The 19,911-nt window shown below is 31.8% G+C and overlaps 2 protein-coding genes across 2 annotated transcripts; both read left to right on the forward strand.

The window, feature by feature from the left end:
- Positions 1-8,538: 8,538 nt before the first annotated feature.
- On the forward strand, positions 8,539-12,537 carry LOC115997398 (transcription factor MYB54-like). Its single transcript, XM_031236942.1, has 3 exons — positions 8,539-9,223; positions 10,163-10,600; positions 12,067-12,537. Exons 1-3 carry the CDS (start codon positions 9,109-9,111, stop codon positions 12,276-12,278), a joined length of 765 nt encoding a protein of 254 aa, XP_031092802.1. The 5' UTR covers positions 8,539-9,108; the 3' UTR covers positions 12,279-12,537.
- A 1,618-nt stretch (positions 12,538-14,155) lies between these two features.
- On the forward strand, positions 14,156-18,139 carry LOC115997635. Its single transcript, XM_031237228.1, has 6 exons — positions 14,156-14,244; positions 14,633-14,935; positions 15,724-16,202; positions 16,293-16,448; positions 17,471-17,724; positions 17,916-18,139. The coding sequence occupies exons 2-6, from the start codon at positions 14,647-14,649 to the stop codon at positions 17,923-17,925; spliced, it is 1,188 nt and encodes a 395-aa protein (XP_031093088.1). The 5' UTR covers positions 14,156-14,244; positions 14,633-14,646; the 3' UTR covers positions 17,926-18,139.
- Positions 18,140-19,911: the final 1,772 nt, after the last annotated feature.

Raw genomic sequence — 19,911 nt, forward strand, 5'->3', positions numbered from 1 at the left:
TTTTTATTGTGGAAATGCTAACCTCGCGGGCTACACGACACACACAACATTAAAATTTTAAAAAATATAAATTTTTTAATTTTTAAGCACGAAAAAATTTAATATTATTTAGGTTAAATTATTTGAATATAATATAATAATATAATATTTTTTTTGAAGTTAGGCTCGTGGGGCTCGCGAGCCCGCATGTGGCGGATTGGGGTTGCATAATCCTAGCCCTCGAGCTGGCCCACAAACATCCGCAAAAAAAGAAAAAAAAAAAACCTGCGGTGGAATGGACCGACCTGCATTGACACCCCTACTCATAGCATGTGGTCATGTCCTTTTGTTTTTTAGTCTTATGCATCTTGCAATCTTTGCAAATTTAGTAAGAATTAAAAACTTAAAAAAGATGAACATGAAATTGTAGAGGTGTAGAGAAAATAGTGCAGTAGAATATATCTATTTTAAAAGTAATAAGGAAATATTGCAGGTTGTAGAAATATTCAAAAGATTTTGGAGGATAAAAATTAAAATTAAAATTAAAATTAAAACCATTTTTTTTTATTAATATTCAACCTTAATATTGGAGATGATAGGTAGGCCAACGGTCAATACAAGAGTCACCTCTACTTATTATATTCACAAAAACAAGAGTACTCGGATGTTGGCTGGTTCTTTGGGGAATATATAATTATATTTTCTCCTTTTTTTTTCCTTATTAATATAATTAATGGACTTATATATTAATAGATGATTTTAATTATATAGTAATAATAAAATTTCTAATTATAACAAGCAATTTAAGACAATTTTTTAATAACGGAATTAAAACATTTATAGATTACAAACGTTTGATAGGGCATATTAGGATGGTTTTAATGTTGTAATTTAAGCAGCTTCCTTTTAGCCAGTGTGTCAACATTTAGGTACGACAAGTACGTCAAGAACACAGGATGTTCGTTATCTACAATTCTACATATTACATTTTTAATTTGCTTTTCTTAATTCCTAATAAATTTTGAAAAAAGAATATTGTATGCATTAAAATTTTTGTATCTAAATTTCAGTATTTGATGTAATAAATATACAATTTTGACAATACAAGTAATTTTATTATCTAAATTATTATCATAGTATATGCTCAATAACATAATATGTCAACATCCTTAATTAGATTGAGACTCAAACCTATAACTTCCCATTTGGAAGGGTCATATGATGCCATCAAACAACAAGATCCTTGACTATATTTCTCATCTCTTAAAAAATAAAAATATATTTATATTACTCCAAAACGTACAAAATATATTTCTCATCCCTTAAAAAATAAAAATATATTTATATTACTCCAAAACATATACTTTTTCGATGTGACTCAAAAGCTATTTTGAAACCTTTCCAAGCTTTTTCCCCCGTAATATCATGGGTACGATCGAGAGTTAATTTTCTATTTACCTATAGATTAACCATTTTGAACATTTGAATATGCAAAATTAATTTCCATCTTAGAGAATCCAAATTCACTTTGATTCGATCCAAATCATTAATAAACGTTTCACAAAATAATGCCTCAGCGACTCATATTTCATTTTAGGAAAAAGTGTCAAATACACCACTGAACTTATCGCTTTTGTGTAATTGGGTCATTGAACTTAAAAAGTGTGCAACTCAACCATCAAACAAGTAAAATATGTGCAATTAGAACATTTTTTAATTTTTTTAAAAATTCAATTTGAGTTAAAAACATTTCAATATTGACTCTCAACTAGTATGGTAGAGGAAAATACTACTCTTAATACATATATGTTAGTAATATAATCGGATTTTACTGGAAAATTTTTGTAAAAATGTTCAAATTGCACAAATTTTACTTATTTGATGGTTCAATTGCACACTTTTTAAATTCAGTTACACAAAAGCTAGAAGTTCAATGACTTTGCTAGCTAGCTCAGTTTCAAGTTAGCCTGGGTTAATCGGGATTTTTATTTTGGACGAGCTTTCATTTCTATTTTAGTACTACTGACTCGTCAACAGTTGACTCCACTGAGACTCGAACCCACTATCATCATCCATGTGAGAGTATTAACCGGGACACCGGGTGCCACTTGACCATAAAGTCTTTGGCGACTTAAACATCATTTAATCAATCTAAATCTTCATTATATTTCTGAACTCTAACTTAAAGATATAATGTAAGTATGTAACCATTAATTTAAAATATAATGCAAGTATGCAACATTTATTTTATACCTAAAATATTACTCCATAAAATACAAGAAGAAAATCAAAGACATGTAGTTTTCATTTTTTTTTTTAAACAAGACATGTAGTTTTCAAATTAAACTATATTTATAATAACATCACACATTTATTAATTTATTATATCTTATAAGAGAATTGACAAAGTTATCTCCACAGTATACAAAGGATGCCGCATATTAATTAATATACCACTTTGGCATCGCCATTAAATTAGGTCTTTAATTTATGAATGATTCAAAGTGCGTGCGTGTGTATATAGGGGCACACTCATGTGAAAATCACTCCCCTAGAGAGAAATAAGAACCAATCATCAGAGCCATCTATCTAAAATGATTTAGTGGATCGGAAGCAATTAAAAAAAATGTGATGACATTTTGTAAATAACTCAAACTTTAAAATACTATTAGCAACCTGTACTAATACACTATAGGGTGTAACTTTTAACACTAGAATATATCTATTGATAAATTCTGAAAACTAAACCATAAATACTAAACTCCTAAATAACTAAAAAAAAAAAAAAAAAGAAGAAAAACAAACTATAAATTTTAAAAGGTACGGATGAACCCCTGAGTGCAATGAACTTTCACATTGGATGTACTTTATATACTGTTGTTGAGTGTACTTTGTACTTTATATTGTAGCTATGTGCATTCTAAAGGTAAATCATAATTACTAAACTCTAAAGTTAATTAACTTCTAAACCAAATTAAACCCAATAAAAAAAAATAAAAAGCTAAACTAAACCAAAAAAAAAAAAAATCTTAAACGAAACCAAAAAAAATTAAACCATAACTCTCAAAGATGAAACGTTTCACTGCACTTATACATATCACGAGATGCACCCTATGGTGTTGCTATTTGCAATTAAAGTTTAAGTTATTTACAAGCATGCATGCCACCACGTTTTTTACCTCTCTCCTTGCTTTAAATTAAAGTTGTTAGATCTTTTCCGATTGAAGACTCTGATTGGATCCTGGTTTCCTCTTAAACAGTAGATTCCTATTTGATCCAAACCATTTATATATATATATATATATATATATATATATATATATATATGGAAAATATAAGTTAAGTTTATCTTTCGCATCATATATCAAATAAGCATATAATAGGATGAGACTCTTACTAATTTAGGATTTTTTTTATTTTTAATTTTTTTGTAATCAGATTAAAAAGGCCACCTCAGTCGAGCTAACTCGACTAGCCTGATAGCGCAATCGCGCTAGCTAGATTAACTCGATTTCTTTATTGGTGTAATTCCTTTTTTACCCTAATTTTATACCCTTGTTTGGCAATTAGCGGATAGCAGATAGCGGTTAGTGGATTATGTTAACTATTTTGATAAAATTGTTTTAACGATTTATATATAGATGTTTGGTAAAATTAATTAGTTATTTATGATTAGCAGTTATCATGTTAAAAGACATATATGAACATGTGTATATTTTATAAAATTAATTCGTTAATTATTAATTATAAAGTAATATTAAATTAATTACAAAATGAATAATGTAATATGTAAACAAATAAATAAAAATAATTATTAATTACTAATTATTAATTATATAATATTCTATCTAATTATATTTTAAATAATAATTTATTGTTATTAACAAATTTTTTAATATAATATAATTATAAAATTTAAAAAAAGTAATATATGTATATCCCACATCCCCCAGTTGTAAGGCCTTCCTCAATAGTTGTAATTTTGGTGTGATTTTTGAGGAGTTTTTTGTAAGTGTGATTAGGAAAGAGAAAATGAGGTGAAGGAAAAAAAGAAAAGAAAAAAAGAACAAAATCTAAAACAGAAAAAATGTATATAAAGTATACAAAATCACAGGCGCAACTTCTTCCTCTCTGAGTAGGGCCCACCATTTTCTGACAAAGACTCATATTTGCAGTGAAAAAACATGGCTAAAAACTCATCATCCCATTTGTGTAAAAACTAATGAGTTAGTTTTTTGGCCTAAAAATTTGTATCGAAATGAACCAATGGAGAAAGCCTGAGGCTACCCTATAAAAGGAGAGCCTCATGCTGAGTTTTGAAGCAGTGCGTACTTCCAAGTTTGGGAGTACTAAGAACACTCATTTCACTCTCCCTTTTGGGAGGGGCATTGACGCATTGTGGAAATAATATTATGGTTTGGCAAACTGTTAAAGGGAAACGCTGTACTTTGCAGTGTTTGTGAAGTTGGTGTTTTGGCCTATATATATTTTTTAATGTTATATATACACATTATATTGATATAAATAAATTGTTTAGTCCCGAAATAAGTGACCAAGTGAGTAGAACATGATTCTCAAACTTAAAAGTCATAAATTTGATTTTTGTCAGCTTTCTCATGATCGAGTCATCACACATCTTCCTAGTGTGGTATATGTCTTGTGTATTATTTGTGTGATATTACACAAAAATGTAGTTTACTCAATGCACACCATCAAGTATAACCGTGCAATTCTTCTATGGAAAAAGAAATTGTTTAGTTTTGTAAAACGAAACTAGTCAAATTTTCTTCTTTTTTTTTAAAAAACTTAATGGAAAGTCATTATTGTTGGAATTTAATTTGTTTGGCATTTGAAGTAACTCCATGTAGAGTGGATTCATTAGCCAAATCAATTATTTCTTTCTCTATTTTTTTTTTTAGTATTTTTATTATTATTTTTAAAATTTATTTTTATGTAATAGTATTTTTAATATATTTCCTATACACACGTACTAATGTAAAACTTAATATCATAAAAATTTGAATTATAAATAACTTTAGTAAAATTTCGTTAATCAAACCATACACATAAAATGAGATGAAAGAGTATAAATAAAAAAAATGAGATGAAAGAGTATAAACTTTTTTTATTTGATTATTGTGCGAAATAATTTTTTAATGATAATATTTATTTGATTTAATCTGTTACCCAATTCACAGATCGATGATTAATAAATATAAAAAGTGACCATTGTCAGACTAAAATAAAGTGTGAATATCAAGAAGTAATTTTAACGGTAGAAAACATCAATTTTTGTTTTGGCTATGAAGAGAAATAAGATGGGGTCTCAAGAAACATCAATGTTATTAACAACCGAAACCGAGGATGGTATATATGGTTTGACTAACAGAAACATAAGTTTAGTTTAGGAGGGTTTTCCGAGTTTCCACGTGCTGTTACAAAGATTGTTAAGCCAATTTTGTTAGTTAGGTCTAGAAAGGTGATGGGGACCTAATTAAATCTCAATACATTCCATACCAACCTTTTCTTACTTGGATTATAAGAATATATTTATGGATTACGTATGCACTTATACATTTATAAAAATAATTATTATACTATATATACTTTTATTTTATTTTCTATTCTTTTTGTAATATGTTTATAATTCACAATTTGACATCATTGTTGAAAATTTAGTTTATGCATGATAAGGCTAAACTAATAATTGATTGGGATAATCAGTTTGGTTGGCGTGAGTGTCCGTACACTTTTGTCAATTCAGAGAGGTCAGAAGTTTAAACCCCCTCTCGTATATGGAAAAATCAAATCTGGCCAGCACTTTGCCCCTTAATTGGGTCAGTCTGGTGCGAATGAAAATTAGTCTGAATATGATACGGATTTAAAGGTGTCTCCTACAATTAGGGTCTATTCAGAACACTTCGTGATCTGACAAAAGAAAATAATTAATTGGGATCTACATTGGTTTATTGGTATTCTTAGTGTAATTACTATTGAATAATATCAATTAAATTTTAATATCAATTTTACTTTTACTAGTGTCTCAATTATTCATAAATAGTTGTTTTAATCTTCTATTATAATAAGTTATAAAATATACATTTTATTTTGTAAGATTGTGACAATTTTGGACCTTTGACAATAAATTGAAATGTAAGATAATATTAAGCATCGAATATTTTTTATGAACATTTTAATATTGTGGGTATTTGATTTGGATGAGATTATTAAATTTGAATGAAATAACCTTCACGTTTTAATTTGTTAGGGAACTAAAATCACCACAACATTGTAAACTTGTGGGCATATGCTGGACAGATATTTGGAGGCCGAGTCTACGATGTATTATATTCTACCATCGAAATGTGGCATTAAATCTATGCTAGAATAAGAAAACAAAGTTGCATCTTCGCTACTAGTTATAATATTTAGAATTGTGGTAAACGATTAATCCTAGTAACATATTTTACAATTTTTTTTTATAATGAGAAATCAAAATAACAAATCGTGATATTTGAGAGACTAAAAATGTGTTTCCTTAATTTTATTTACTACGTATTATTTTATGAAATGGCATAAAACCATCATAAAGTAAGTTTTTAAGGGTTTGGATATATATGGCTCTGTTTGGCAGAGCTTATTTATGAGCTTATATCTTATTTTAAACTACTAATAAGGTATAAGCTCTATTTGTGTAATGTTCTCAAAATAAGCTAGTAATACTAATAAGCTATAAGCTCTATTTGTGTAATGTTCTCAAAATAAGTTAGTAGCTTAAAATAAGAGCTTATTTTGAGAAGCTACATTAGGTAGCTTTTTTTAAAACTTTTTTCCATCTTTACCCTCTAGATTAAACCCTTTACGTTCGCTCCGAGAGGCACATGAGCTGGCCCAGGGGGAATCGTCGCTTGTGGGAGAACCCGGGTTCTCCCGAAATTCTTTCCCACAAAGAGAGCTCACTTGCCACTTGAGCTACCCCATTGGGTTATTTGACATTTGTGTTTGAACATTAATTTTTGTATGAAGTACTCTTATGAATATAAACATTTTATTTTACTTTATATATTTTCAAATGTATGTTCTTACTTTATATTTTATTTAAATATATTGATTTTATTATTTTATATTTTAATATATAAATGAACATATTTAAATTTAAAATTATTTAAATTGTATGAAGATGTCCTTTTTAATCTTTTTACATTTATAAGCTTATCAAAAAGCTAATTTTACCAAACACTTTTAAGCATAACAGCTCTTCAGATTTCAGCTTCGAGCTTATAGATTTTCAGTTTTCAGCTACCTTTTCAGTTAGGTTTGCCAAACATAGTCATAAGCTTATTATGGGTCCCTTTCATTTGGGTTAATTCGATACAATGACCTGATACGTTTCATTAGAGATTTTTTTTTTTTTTTTTTGGTACACTTAAATAAAAATGGCAATTTAAATTAATTTTTGCTACCACCATTTTTCCCGTAAGTATTTTGTCAATTCAATTGTAAGTTCTATTTAAAACGGATGAAGTATTTCAACGTTGAAATAATCTCTTCGATCTTATCTAAGCATTACCGATCAAGATTACAAAATAAATAAATAAATAAATGATGATTAAACATTTGAACTAAAAAAAACTTTATTTTACCTAGTTATTTAAGATGCAACCATAGAATCTTTGAAACCTTAACAAGTTATTTGGTTGCAAGGAGGGAATTAGGGGAAGGAATTGCAATTTCATGAGAGATGAATACTGTGTGAATAATGTAGAATTCAAATTTCAGTGTTTTGGGTTGCATAAATAGAATTAGTGGGAATTTCAAATATTGGTATATATGAAAATTGAAATGAAATAAGTAGTATAAATATCAAAATGTTCAAACTTATTATAACAAACAAATGAAACATCAATTTTATGTTAGAAAAGAGAAGAGTAATTTGGTCTCAAGGGATTTTTTTTCTTTCTAAAACCCGCACAATTGAAAAATACCAGGGTGAGGCATGAAATTCTAATTATATGAGTTAATTCCACCAGAGGGTAATTTGTTTGTCTTCGGGAATAGAATTTTAATTCCCTCCAACCAAACCGGCGGTAAAACTATTAGGCCCGGCATTAAAGGTAATTATATGAGTTAATTCCATCAGAGGTCCCTTGTTTTTAATGACAATTTCAAATTTAGTCTAAATTTAGTCTCAGAATATTATTTTTGCCATTTAATATCCACAGACTAAAAGTGTCCAAAAAAATAATAGTTTGAAATGTTAAATGACAAGAACAATAGTTTGGAATTAAATTTGGAATTGCCACCAAAAACAAAGAAACTGTGGTGGAATTAACTCTAATTATGTTGATGAAATATGAGTGTAATTACCGCTTTCCATAAACATTATAGTTAGAAAGAAGGGTGGAAAAAATAGCTTTGGTAATTAATTAAGGTGGGTTATAAGTAGACGTTTGTAGGTTAGAAAAAGTGAGAAGATGTTGAAAGCAGAACAAAACTCAGCCCTCCAAGCAACCTAAGCATCCATTATATATTTTCTCTCTCTTATGTAATTATTTTCCTACAATTGTATGTACTATATATGTATACATAGTATATATTTTAGATAAATAGGTTGTGTGTACAAGGATTCTTAGTTTGTTAGCCTAGACCTAGCCATCAATCACCGGTACAAAGTCTGCCCAAACCTTCCCACTTCCTAACGGAAAACACTTTCTCATCTTCTTCTCTTCTCCTCTTCTCTTCTCTTCTCCCCAACAATTCCTTATATTTTCTCTCCTGCTCTCCATATCCCACCAAACACAATAATTCATTTCCTCAATTCTCTAACTATATCAACAACAAATAATCCTAATCTCAACTTATATCCCACACCCAACTTCCAATCTTTCATTTTTTTTTCTCTATCTATTTGTACATGTCTCCAGCTAGCTCAGATCAGGCTAGCTAAGTTCTTGTCTATTTTCGGCGAGCCGAGTTTCAAGATTTCTCAAGATTGCTGGGAAGTTGAGAGGAATCAGGGTTTTTATTATCGGTTACTGTTGGGCCTTTTTTTTTTTTTTTTTGGTTTTTGATCAGTTTTGTTAGTTGGTGTTGTTGGTAAGAGAGGATATATAGATAGATCAGCTGATCATGTGTAGCAGAGGCCACTGGAGGCCTCATGAGGACGAGAAGCTCAGGGAATTGGTGGAGAAATATGGGCCCCATAATTGGAATGCCATAGCTGAAAAGCTTCAAGGAAGATCAGGTAGGTTTTGTATATGTAGTTGCACCAGATTCATCTTCTGCAAACTTCTTTCTTTCTTTTCTATGTGAGATCTAAAGAGCTAGTAATAAAGAATTAAATCGATCAGGGTTAAGTTTTGGTCTGAATCGGAATTAGAATATTTATTAATAAGTAAATTTCTTTTTTTTTTCGAGTTTTAAGATTGGATTTAAATCCAATCTATTGTAACAATGGTAATATATGTTTATATATAACTATGAATTGGTGCCCTGTCCCATTTCATAACAACATCTAATGGTGCACTGAGCTATACATATGGATTGTTTTTTCAAGAATTAGTTGAAAGTTGTGACTTGTGAGATTACACCTATATGGATAAATAATATATATTAAATGATAAGCATGTATTAGCCATATACGAAATACTGATATAGTAAAGTTGGCCAGGATCAGGAAGGAGAATATGGACTCATAATTTCACTTTCAAGAGTAAGCTAGGGCATTAATTGTATTACAAATTTAGGTTTTGAAAGATTCCAATAAAAGTAAATTTTCTACTCTTTTCTTTCTTCTTTATTCTCCTCCACTTTTTCTGTTGTTATTGTTATTGTTTTTTCTTTTAATTGGATATAGTCTTGGACAGAGACTTCAAGGATTAACTAAATCCAGCATCATCCTAGTATATCAAAATAAGGCATTGATTATGTATAATATAAAGAATAAAATTGTGTTTTCGTTATTATTAATTATAACTTTTGGTGATGTTGTAATTATAACAATTTCGTTGTTAGTTATAACCTTTGGTGTAATTGCAATTCTAACAACTACAGCTATACCAAAAAGTTATATGTAGTAGTAAATGCTATCCAACTTTATTTTCTTATATTTACTTAGCACTTACTGCATCCTTATGCTTCAATAATATAATACTAGACTCAGTCCTCCAAGCTGTTTTTTCAGGGAAGAGTTGTAGACTAAGATGGTTCAACCAATTGGATCCAAGAATCAACCGGAGCCCCTTCACGGAGGAGGAGGAAGAGCGGCTCCTGGCGTCTCACCGGATTCACGGGAACAGGTGGGCTATAATCGCTAGGCTTTTTCCGGGCCGCACCGATAACGCCGTGAAGAACCACTGGCACGTTATCATGGCTCGGAAATGCAGGGAGCGGTCGAAGATGTACGCCAAGAAGGCCGTCCTCAAGTCCTTAAACGACCATGCGGCTTCTTCGTCACGGCAGCCCCAACACGGCGGCGCCACCGCCGAGTTTAGCAGAGCCTTCAATGGAGGAAGCCTTTCATTTTTTGATAAACTGCACTACCCTTTGCCGTATGCTCCCTCTCTCTATCCATTGGAGTTTCAAGGAGACAACTTCGTTCAACCTGTGACCATGGATCTAGGTAATTTCATTCATTTATTTTAGTTACACTCCCATGTTTTCTGTCCAGTTTTTATTTTTATTTTTATTCTTTTACATGTTATTTGTATGTAGTCACCATATTATGTGTATATAGTTATCCGGTTATGTCTCTATAATTAACATGTTTGTGCATTCAATTTATTTAAATGCACGCAAATGATTAACGACAGATGCATAATATATCAATTGCAGTCACATAATATATGACATATTTACACTAGGATTTTTGCATTCATGCATGCACAAATAATGCTTTTTTTTTGTTTTTCTTTTAATTGGGTCAGCCTAGTGCGAATGAAGATTAGTTTGAGTATAATATGAGCTTAAAGATGTCTCATACAATTAGGGTATGCTCAGGACATCTCATGGTTTGACAAAAAAATATTTTTTTTATTTAATTTATTAAATTTGCTATTTTTATATGATTATTTTACTTAATTAGTTAGCTAGTCTTTTTTATACTCACCTAATAAAAATCTTAATTTCTTATAAATAATTTAATCACCTATAAAAAAAAACTTTATACACTTTTACAGATCATATAATACAAGATCACATAATAACTTAATTATTACCATAACTAATATATATGTAAGCAACATAATAATTCATATGAATCACTTAGTTTATGTAGTAATTTACAGTTTATATGTGAAAGAATAATGTTACACCCCTACAAAAACTAAAAGAATAATATTATATTTCTTACAAAAATTACTATCTACATAATATTTATTACCCCGACAGGTAGAGTGAAATGCATTTTTTAAAAAACAAATATATATTTTTAGACATCTCATCTTTCTTTAAAAAATATATATATATTATACACACATACATTGTTACACTGTTTTTCAATATTTATTTATCTTGAAGCAACGTTAACTACTGCTAGGTAGTAATTGCCATTGCAACAGAATGTGTAGCTATCGTAAACATGCAATTGATACAAAATAAATTTAGTTTAAAGTGCATCACTTTAAAACTTAAGGTGCATTGTTTTATAGTTTAAGGTGCGTAATTTTATAACTTAAGGCGCGTATATTTAAAGCTTAAAGTGCATCACTTTTCTAGTTTGAGGTGTATCAGTTTAAACTTATAGTGCGTTGCTTTATAGTTTAGGGTGCGTAGTTTTGTATCTTAAGGTGCATAAATTTGAGATCGTTGATCATTTGCATGCATGTTAACAAGGATCATATTTTTTTAAATATTATTTCTTGATATGAGCCATTAATTTAGATTAGATTATGGGCTCAAATCTCAGGCTCACTGTAAACACTAGACACTGCAATCAACACCTATATAGGTGGTGTGTTCACGAGTCTAAATAAAAAAAAAAAAAAAGTTGTTTTTATTGAAAAATATGATTTGTCGTACCAAAATCTCTAAACTACATATTTATTATTTATATTTTATATGCTCATCAATAGCTCCGTTGGATTGCAGATAATAGGAAGAAGCCAGTGGAGTTTTACGATTTTCTCCAAGTAAATACTGACTCTAACAAAAGCGAAGTGATAGATCAATATGCAAGAAGAGACGACGAGGAGGTGGAACAACAACAAGCCGCCGCCGGTAACCGGAGCAAGCCCGCCGGCGCTGGTGGCGATGTGCAATTCATAGATTTCTTCTCCGCAGGCGCCGGACGGTCTGCCTAAATTTCCGGCGGTGAGCTTGATCGGAGACATAACACACGTACACTTCGTGAATCGCGTCGAATTCATGGAGGTTTAGTGAATTACAACATATACTTAGTACACTTAGTGCTTCTAATTACTAGGAGGGGTCTATGCATATTTGAGCATGCATATATGAGGTGTTACATATATGTTGTATTATATATGAATATAATTATGTATTCAACAACTTAGAATAGAACAAAAAAGAAAGAGAAAAAAAAATTTCTAGAACACAAAATTTCTTCATTTTCGTGTCAAAGAATTTGATTCCACGATTTTTTTTTTATCTTGCTATAATTTAGTGACATGCATTTCTTTGTTTTCTTTCTTATGTTGCGGCCTATAAATTGAAACCATTCATATACTAATTTGGGTATACACGAAATTGGTTAAATTGATTAATTGATAGTTATAATAATTCACGTACTTCATTTAAAACGAGTTAAGTTCAAATTAAATCTTGTTATTAACAATTTTTTGTAGTGGGTAATTTTGTATTCATGTAAAAGAGAATTTAATTTTGTCAATATGTCAATGACTTGCAAGACACAAAAATATCTTTTTTTGTTAGAGCCTAATTGCATCCTAAAATTTTAGGCTAAAGTGTCATCCTGCACCATGAACCATAAGCGATTCTCAATGTCGCATCTTGTCCTTTCATAAGTGATTATTCGATGCACAAACTATTAAATTTTTTTCGCCTATACCTTTTTGTAGGTAACCTACAAGTTACCGGTAATAATATGCTGATGTGGAAATGTTTGACAGGTTTAGTGGCAACACGTCATCTTCTCTCTTGAGTCCCCCACCTGGTTAACTTTAGATATCAGCCTGACATTGTTGTCCGATGAGAGAGCTTCAACCATGTCGTCGACACTCTAGGAGTGGTCGAAAAACTCCATGATACTATAACACAAAGCTAAGAAAAATCCAATCGAATTTATGACAAAGTAAACATTCGAGAGGAGCTGACCCAAATAATGGGAGAATAAAAAAATAAGAAGTTTTTGTATCTCTTAATCCAAGCCAACAGAGGTTTCAGCGGTGGAAAAAATGCAAAGAAAAAGCACTCCATTTTTGCCGACGGCGGGAGAACAGTGGAGGAAAACTATCTGGACAAGAGTTCTCCGCCAACACCCTCGTGCTTCTTCAGTTCTGCTTCCCTGCTTGGTTGATTCTCCGACACCAACGCCCTCGCTCTGGCCGATGCCCTCACCCCTCAATTTGCTGGTTTTATTAATTAGTTTGTATTGAGTATTGACTTTGAAATGGTTTAGTTACTTTATTTAGATTTTGGTAGTTAACTTTAAGAAGCATGTGGAGTAGTGGTCTAGTGGCACTCGGTGTCCCGGTTTACACTCCCACATGGATGATGGAAATGGATTTGAGCCTCAGTGGAGATAACTGTTGACTCTTTGTGCTTAGTAAGTTGAGAAAGTAGTTATGAAATCAGTATTTGTTAACTGCTGGATTGTTTGTGACTTTGGCAGTGTTGGACCTTGGATTTTGGAGACAGGTGTAACAGATTAAACTATTACTTTTCAAATTAATATCCCAGTAGCTACCTTATCATCATTTGTTTCATGCTTAGATTATTGGTCGGATTTGTGTGCCAGTGGGAAAAACTATTGGCGTTGGATTCGGTTTGTTGAAACCATTAATTGATAAGTTTTAGATTGAAATTGTACGTGGCAGAGGAAGGAGGAACGAATTATATTGAAGGGGTTCTGGCAAAGGGCGGGCCACAACACTGCATGTGTTTTTGTCAGCATGCATGGGAACAAATTAAAGCACCACAACTGAGAAGTGAGAATTAAATTACAGGCGCCAGTTTCAAAGCGGAAAATAATGCATAAATTTCTCCTCCCCTTCATCTCTCACCTCACTCTTCATTCTCTCAATTTCTCACACACCTTTTAGCTGCTTCAATTAATTCCCAAATCGGGTATGTATATATGCTCTAGCATTTTCACTATGCTAAATGGTTGTTAGCTGATTAGGTTGGCTGTTTGGGTTAGAATGTATGATTTGTTGATAACATTAGCTGATTGTAAAAAGTTATTTGATAGATTAACTGTTAGATGATAGTTATTTGGTATAATTTCTTTTATCAAAAAGCTAATTGAAAAGGCTGCTTTGAGTAGTCTTTTGAATTTTAGCATTTTAGAGTTAAAAAACCTTATTAACCAAACAACTAATAGTGGTTAAATAAATCAAAATTTGCTGATAGGCTGATTATTTACCAAACAGGGCCTAAGTAATTCCCATCAGCTTTTCTTTTTCTTTATGCACAATGGCAATTTAAGGTTAGAAAACTTTAATTTGTTTTGTAGGAAGAAAATTAAAGATGTGGTCGCTTTGGGTAGCAATAATCTTGGTGGCGTTGACAATGGCTGCTCCCACTTCACAGCGTAGTCTAAGAATGGGCATCAAAGTGGAAACCTTTATATCGCCTAGGTTTGAGCTGGAACCTGGATTGGTTGCTAATAAATTCTTTATTGGTATAGGCTTTCCAAAAGGTCATATTGCTTGGAAAGGGTTTGATGCAGAAATAGTTGATGAGGAAGGGAAGTCTGTCCCACTTCATGAAACTTATCTCCATCACTGGGTTGTTGCAAAATACATGATACGCAAAGGTAAGCCCCCAGCCCAAGAGCTCTAATGATAGTTCAAATATTTAAATAAGTTTAGACGGGTGACTAATGATATCACTAGCCCAAAAAGGCTGAGATAGAATAATAAAATAATAGTAGAAGGAGAACTAGGAGAAATGGTCGAATAGGCTATCAAACTTTAAAACTCAATTAGGCTTATAAACTTTTTAAAGTTGCAATTATACCCATCAACATTTTATTTTGGTGCAATAAATTAAAAAATAAATTAGCCACGTGACTTGTGATAGCAGGCTAAGGTCAATAGGTTTCCGACAACACTCCAACCTACTCCGGCCCCATTTCCGACCACAAATCGACTGGAGACCAACGCCAGTCGCCATAGAAGAACAGAGAGTGTTCTGGTTTCCTCTCCGAACTAGTCGCCTCTTCGAAAAATCTGGTCGACCATGACGGTCATTTTTTTTTTTTTTACGATGGTGAAATCTGGTAATCGGTGGTAAATTTTTTTTGGTGGTCAACAACAACTAGATGATCAATAGCTTAAATTTACTTAGTAACTTATTGGTTACCTGTAAATTGGAGCTATTTGATTGATTTTAATGAATTTGAAGGTTTTGTTGCAACTTTAAAACATTTAGAAGCCTAATTGACTCTTCAGCTAAAGTTTGAAGTCCTATTTCCCATTTTACTGAACTAATATAAAATTGGACACTAGTCTTATCAATGAAAAATCTTGTATTTTTAGTAAAAATTTCAATAAACTGAATTTTATCTCATGTAAATGGATCTCTAACGGTAATTTCTAACAGATGAGGTAGTAGAACCAGCAGGTAGAATGTTTCTTGTAGGGAACTCAGGGATTTGTGCTGAACTACCACAATATTTTGGGGTGGGATCTGAGACGAGGAAAACAAACTCAAGTATTCCGGATCCATATGGAATAGAAGTTGGAAATTCGCCCCCGGGGTTAGAGGAAGGATGGATGCTTAATGTACATGCAATTGATACACGAGGCACCGGAGAAAATCAGCAGGGTTGCGCTGAGTGCAGGTGTGATTTGTATAATGTGACTAAAGATGACTATCCTGGAGGCATGAAATGCTGCTATGATGGGGCGAGATGCAGGGTGGAACGAGGATTTCAGGGTGAAAAGAGAGGGCTCTATCTTAAGTACACTGTGACTTATGTTGATTGGAACCCCTCAATTGTGCCTGTCAAGATTTATCTATTTGATGTCACTGATACTTTGGAATTGTCTCATATTTTCCCGGGAAGACACACTTGCGAGGTTCACCTTCTTTTTATGTTGCTAAATATTATATTAAAGCTCTTTTTCTATTCACTTTAATTTGCCCTGCCCTATCTTTTATTCGATCAGATTGAATACCAAGTTGAAGCATGTTCTGCTGATACGCCTACTCATGAATGTGTCCATTCCAAAAGCTTAACAGTAAGTTTGCCAAAGGGTGGGGATCTCATCCATGCTTATGCTCACCAACACATTGGAGGGATTGGCTCTACTCTTTTTGGAGAGGTATTCTTTTATGTCAACCAGGCCAATAATATGAATTGGGATCCGAACTTGTGACGTGACTCTTGTATCACTTTTCGAATCAATCATTTACTACTATACTTACAATTTTCTTGGTAGCAAAGGCCCAACTTTATTTCCTTATAGAACATATAGAGCGCCATGGATATGTTATGGATCCGGGTTCATGTTCACAATTTTAGAACTCTATATTTACAATTTTCGATCTCAATATACAAAATTACATTACTCAATATTCATAATTTTTGAACTCTATATTCACAATTTTGTTATATAGATTCAAAAATTGTGTTATACTGTTGAATATAGAGTTATGAAATTGTGAATATAAAGTTATGAAATTGTGAATATAAAGTTATGAAATTGTGAACATAGAGTTCTAAAATTGTGAACATGAACTCGAGTCCATGGCATAACAACCGACCGCCATGGGTGTTGTACTTGGCCCTTCATTGGCCCACACCCAATGGCCATGTCCCATACTTGAATGATTTTATTTTTTTTTTGAAATACAAAGTCAAACACAAATCTGACTTGTGTATGATGTATTTTATACATCATATGCATCTGATCTAAAAAAAAAATGGCCATTGCGTTTTGGTTACATCATATCCAAGTCGGACTTGCGTTTGACTCTATATTTCGAAAAAATAAAATAAAGTCATTCGAGTTTGGGACATGCGTTTCTAACGCCATCTGCATGTCTCAAACTCGTTTTTCTTATTTTGTCAACTTTTTAAAACATTCATATTTTTGTCAACTACCACAAAATTCGTCACATTTCAGTCAATTGCCCCACCCAACAATCCCCTTGCGTCACCAATTGCTAGACTAGCCTTCACTGACCTCTGCCCAACACATTTGTAATGTTTTGAGTGTTTGCAACCTGGCAGTATATAGTAAAATGAACATAGGGAGGAAATACAATACTCAATAATTTGCTAGGTGAAAAACCATGTGTCATTTTCTCCCTAACGATTTATCTATCTATTGCAATGCTATAGGATGGGCGGGTTCTGTGCAATTCACTTCCAATATATGGAAACGGAACAGAACCAGGAAACGAAGATGGTTACCTTGTTGGAATGTCAACCTGTTACCCTCAACCTGGCTCGGTCAAGATTGCTCCAATGGAGAAGCTAACTATTGTATCAAATTATAGCAATGTCCAGATGCATACAGGGGTCATGGGCCACTATTTCATTTTTGTTGCTGAGTCATTGCCAGAATCAAACCCCACCTTTCATTCCTCGACGTGGTAAGATCTTCCTCTTTCAACAATGCTACACATCCACTAATTTCCTAAAGCAAGATCATGTAGGGTATTGTCTTAAATCATATTACCTGATGGCTTTTCGACAAATTTAGTTTTCTGTCATCGATTATCTAAGTTATTTGTGCACAAGTTCTCTTTCGGTTTGTCCTGAATTTGAATGGTTGGTTTTGCAGGCAGATCTGATGTAGGTAGATTTTCAAGCTTGAATTGGAAGCCATGATGATGTGTTACTCAGCTTCTGGTAAACTCAATGCCTCTCAAGAATAAGAGATCATATGCTGTAAGTTTTCTTGCATTGTATTATATGTGTAGGCATGTAAACCCATTTGGTAAAACCTTAGAATGCATTGTAATGCCTATGTGACATGTACCAGTAAAACTTTTTTTTTTTTTTAGTTCTCCATATGTTAGAATGAATCATCTATTAATCATTTAGCCCACTTAAACAAAGAAAAACATATAATCACAATCTAATGGTGTAGAAATAGAAAATTTAATTGTTCGGAACACAAATATATATTGTTTGTCATCAATCAAAAATCAATCAGCGAAGGTTGTCATCATGTATTGAGTTCAATCTTAGGCTTATTCAAACCCTTTGAAGACGATGAACAATCCACGTTTATTCTCTGTAAAGACTGCTACTGGGAGTGCTTTCATCAACCAAAATGACTTCTTGACTTGACAAAGATGTAGCTTCCAGTGGTGTTATGCCCTAGATGAAACTAACTATTAAGAAAAGTAAGGTGGAAAAATTATTATTGTAAGAGGAAGAGACATGTTTAATGAGAAATAACTTGTTTAACATTGTCATATGGAGCGTTGATATTCCCTAGACAAATAACAATGCATCAAGCAGAGCCTTATAGAGTTTTTCCTCGTCTTGGGGGATAGGTCGGAGGTAGAGACGAAAACAGACTCCATTAGTCAACGATAAGGAGAAATAGCAAAAATATCAAAGAAGAACAGAAAATAATTAATGGAAGAATTGTTTACGATTAAGAGAGTATTTAACTATTTATAGTGCAATTTCAATATTATTATTTGCAAAAATAAGAATGCATGTTTCATGTACAATTGTATTAAGGTTAGAAAAGTATATATTTATAGTGTAATTTCAATCAATATTATTATTTGGAGATTTTGTAAAATAATGAGTAGAATTGTATTACGGATAAGAAAGTATTCTAAATCATTGCAATTTCAATATTATAATTTGAAGAAATAAGGATGCATGTTTCATCTACAATTGTATTACGGTTAGAAAAGTATTTATAGTGTAATTTCAATAAATATTATTACTTGAAGATTTTGTAAAATAATAAGTAGAATTTTATTACGGACATGAGAGTATTTTTTTTACCAATTCTTTTATATTATTCCTTATTATTATTAAGTGTTTGGACAGGAAGTTGCAAAAATATGATTTTGCTTTTATTATTAGTAGTATAGATATAGATTTCATGCAATATTATGTCGACGTCTCATTTCATTTTAAGGAAAAATTACACTTTTCGTTCTTAAGTTATAGGGATATTGTAGAATTCGTCCCTGAGTTATAGAGGAATATTATGCACTCCTTAATAGTATATATGAGTGTTATTGGCGAGAAGTTAAAAAGGAAAATTTTGTTTTTATTAATAGTATAGATTAGACCTTGGAAATCAAACTTGGATATTTAACTCTTTAATCTTTTTTCCTATCAAGATGGGCTTGGATATTTCAAGCATATGGTCTTGATGCTGGCAAATTATTGTGTGGACCACGATTCAAAACGATGTTATTTTGGGTCTAGGCAATATAAATAGAGGCGATTCCAAAAAAGATAGGATCAATCTCAACATCATCTATTTTCACCAAAAAATCATTCGAAGATTTCCGAATTTCCCCAAATTTTGGTCCTTGTTAGAGCGGGATCGGAAAAATATTGTCATTCCTAACTCCTAAGTCTAATGCAGCTATGCAATTATTTTAGTTAGGTTATACACCCATAATGTATTCCAAGTAAGTAAAAACTTGTGTGAGACTGTTTCACGAGTTTTAATCCGTGAGATGAGTAGGATCCACATAATTTGGGTCATAGTTAGTGTTATGCGTTGATCTTTGGTTAGTTTTTATGACTCAAATTTTGTTGATCCATCCAGTCTCATGAATTCGTGTGACGCTTCC

Source organism: Ipomoea triloba, chromosome 11 (assembly GCF_003576645.1).
Source record: "Ipomoea triloba cultivar NCNSP0323 chromosome 11, ASM357664v1".
Classification (NCBI taxonomy): Eukaryota; Viridiplantae; Streptophyta; class Magnoliopsida; order Solanales; family Convolvulaceae; genus Ipomoea; species Ipomoea triloba.

Coding starts and splice junctions, on each gene's coding strand:
- LOC115997398 (XM_031236942.1), top strand. CDS start 9,109: ATGTGTAGCAGAGGCCACTGGAGGCCTCATGAGGACGAGAAGCTCAGG. Junction 9,224..10,162: donor AAAGCTTCAAGGAAGATCAG/GTAGGTTTTGTA, acceptor CTGTTTTTTCAG/GGAAGAGTTGTAGACTAAGA. Junction 10,601..12,066: donor ACCTGTGACCATGGATCTAG/GTAATTTCATTC, acceptor GTTGGATTGCAG/ATAATAGGAAGAAGCCAGTG.
- LOC115997635 (XM_031237228.1), top strand. CDS start 14,647: ATGTGGTCGCTTTGGGTAGCAATAATCTTGGTGGCGTTGACAATGGCT. Junction 16,203..16,292: donor CGGGAAGACACACTTGCGAG/GTTCACCTTCTT, acceptor TTATTCGATCAG/ATTGAATACCAAGTTGAAGC. Junction 16,449..17,470: donor GCTCTACTCTTTTTGGAGAG/GTATTCTTTTAT, acceptor GCAATGCTATAG/GATGGGCGGGTTCTGTGCAA.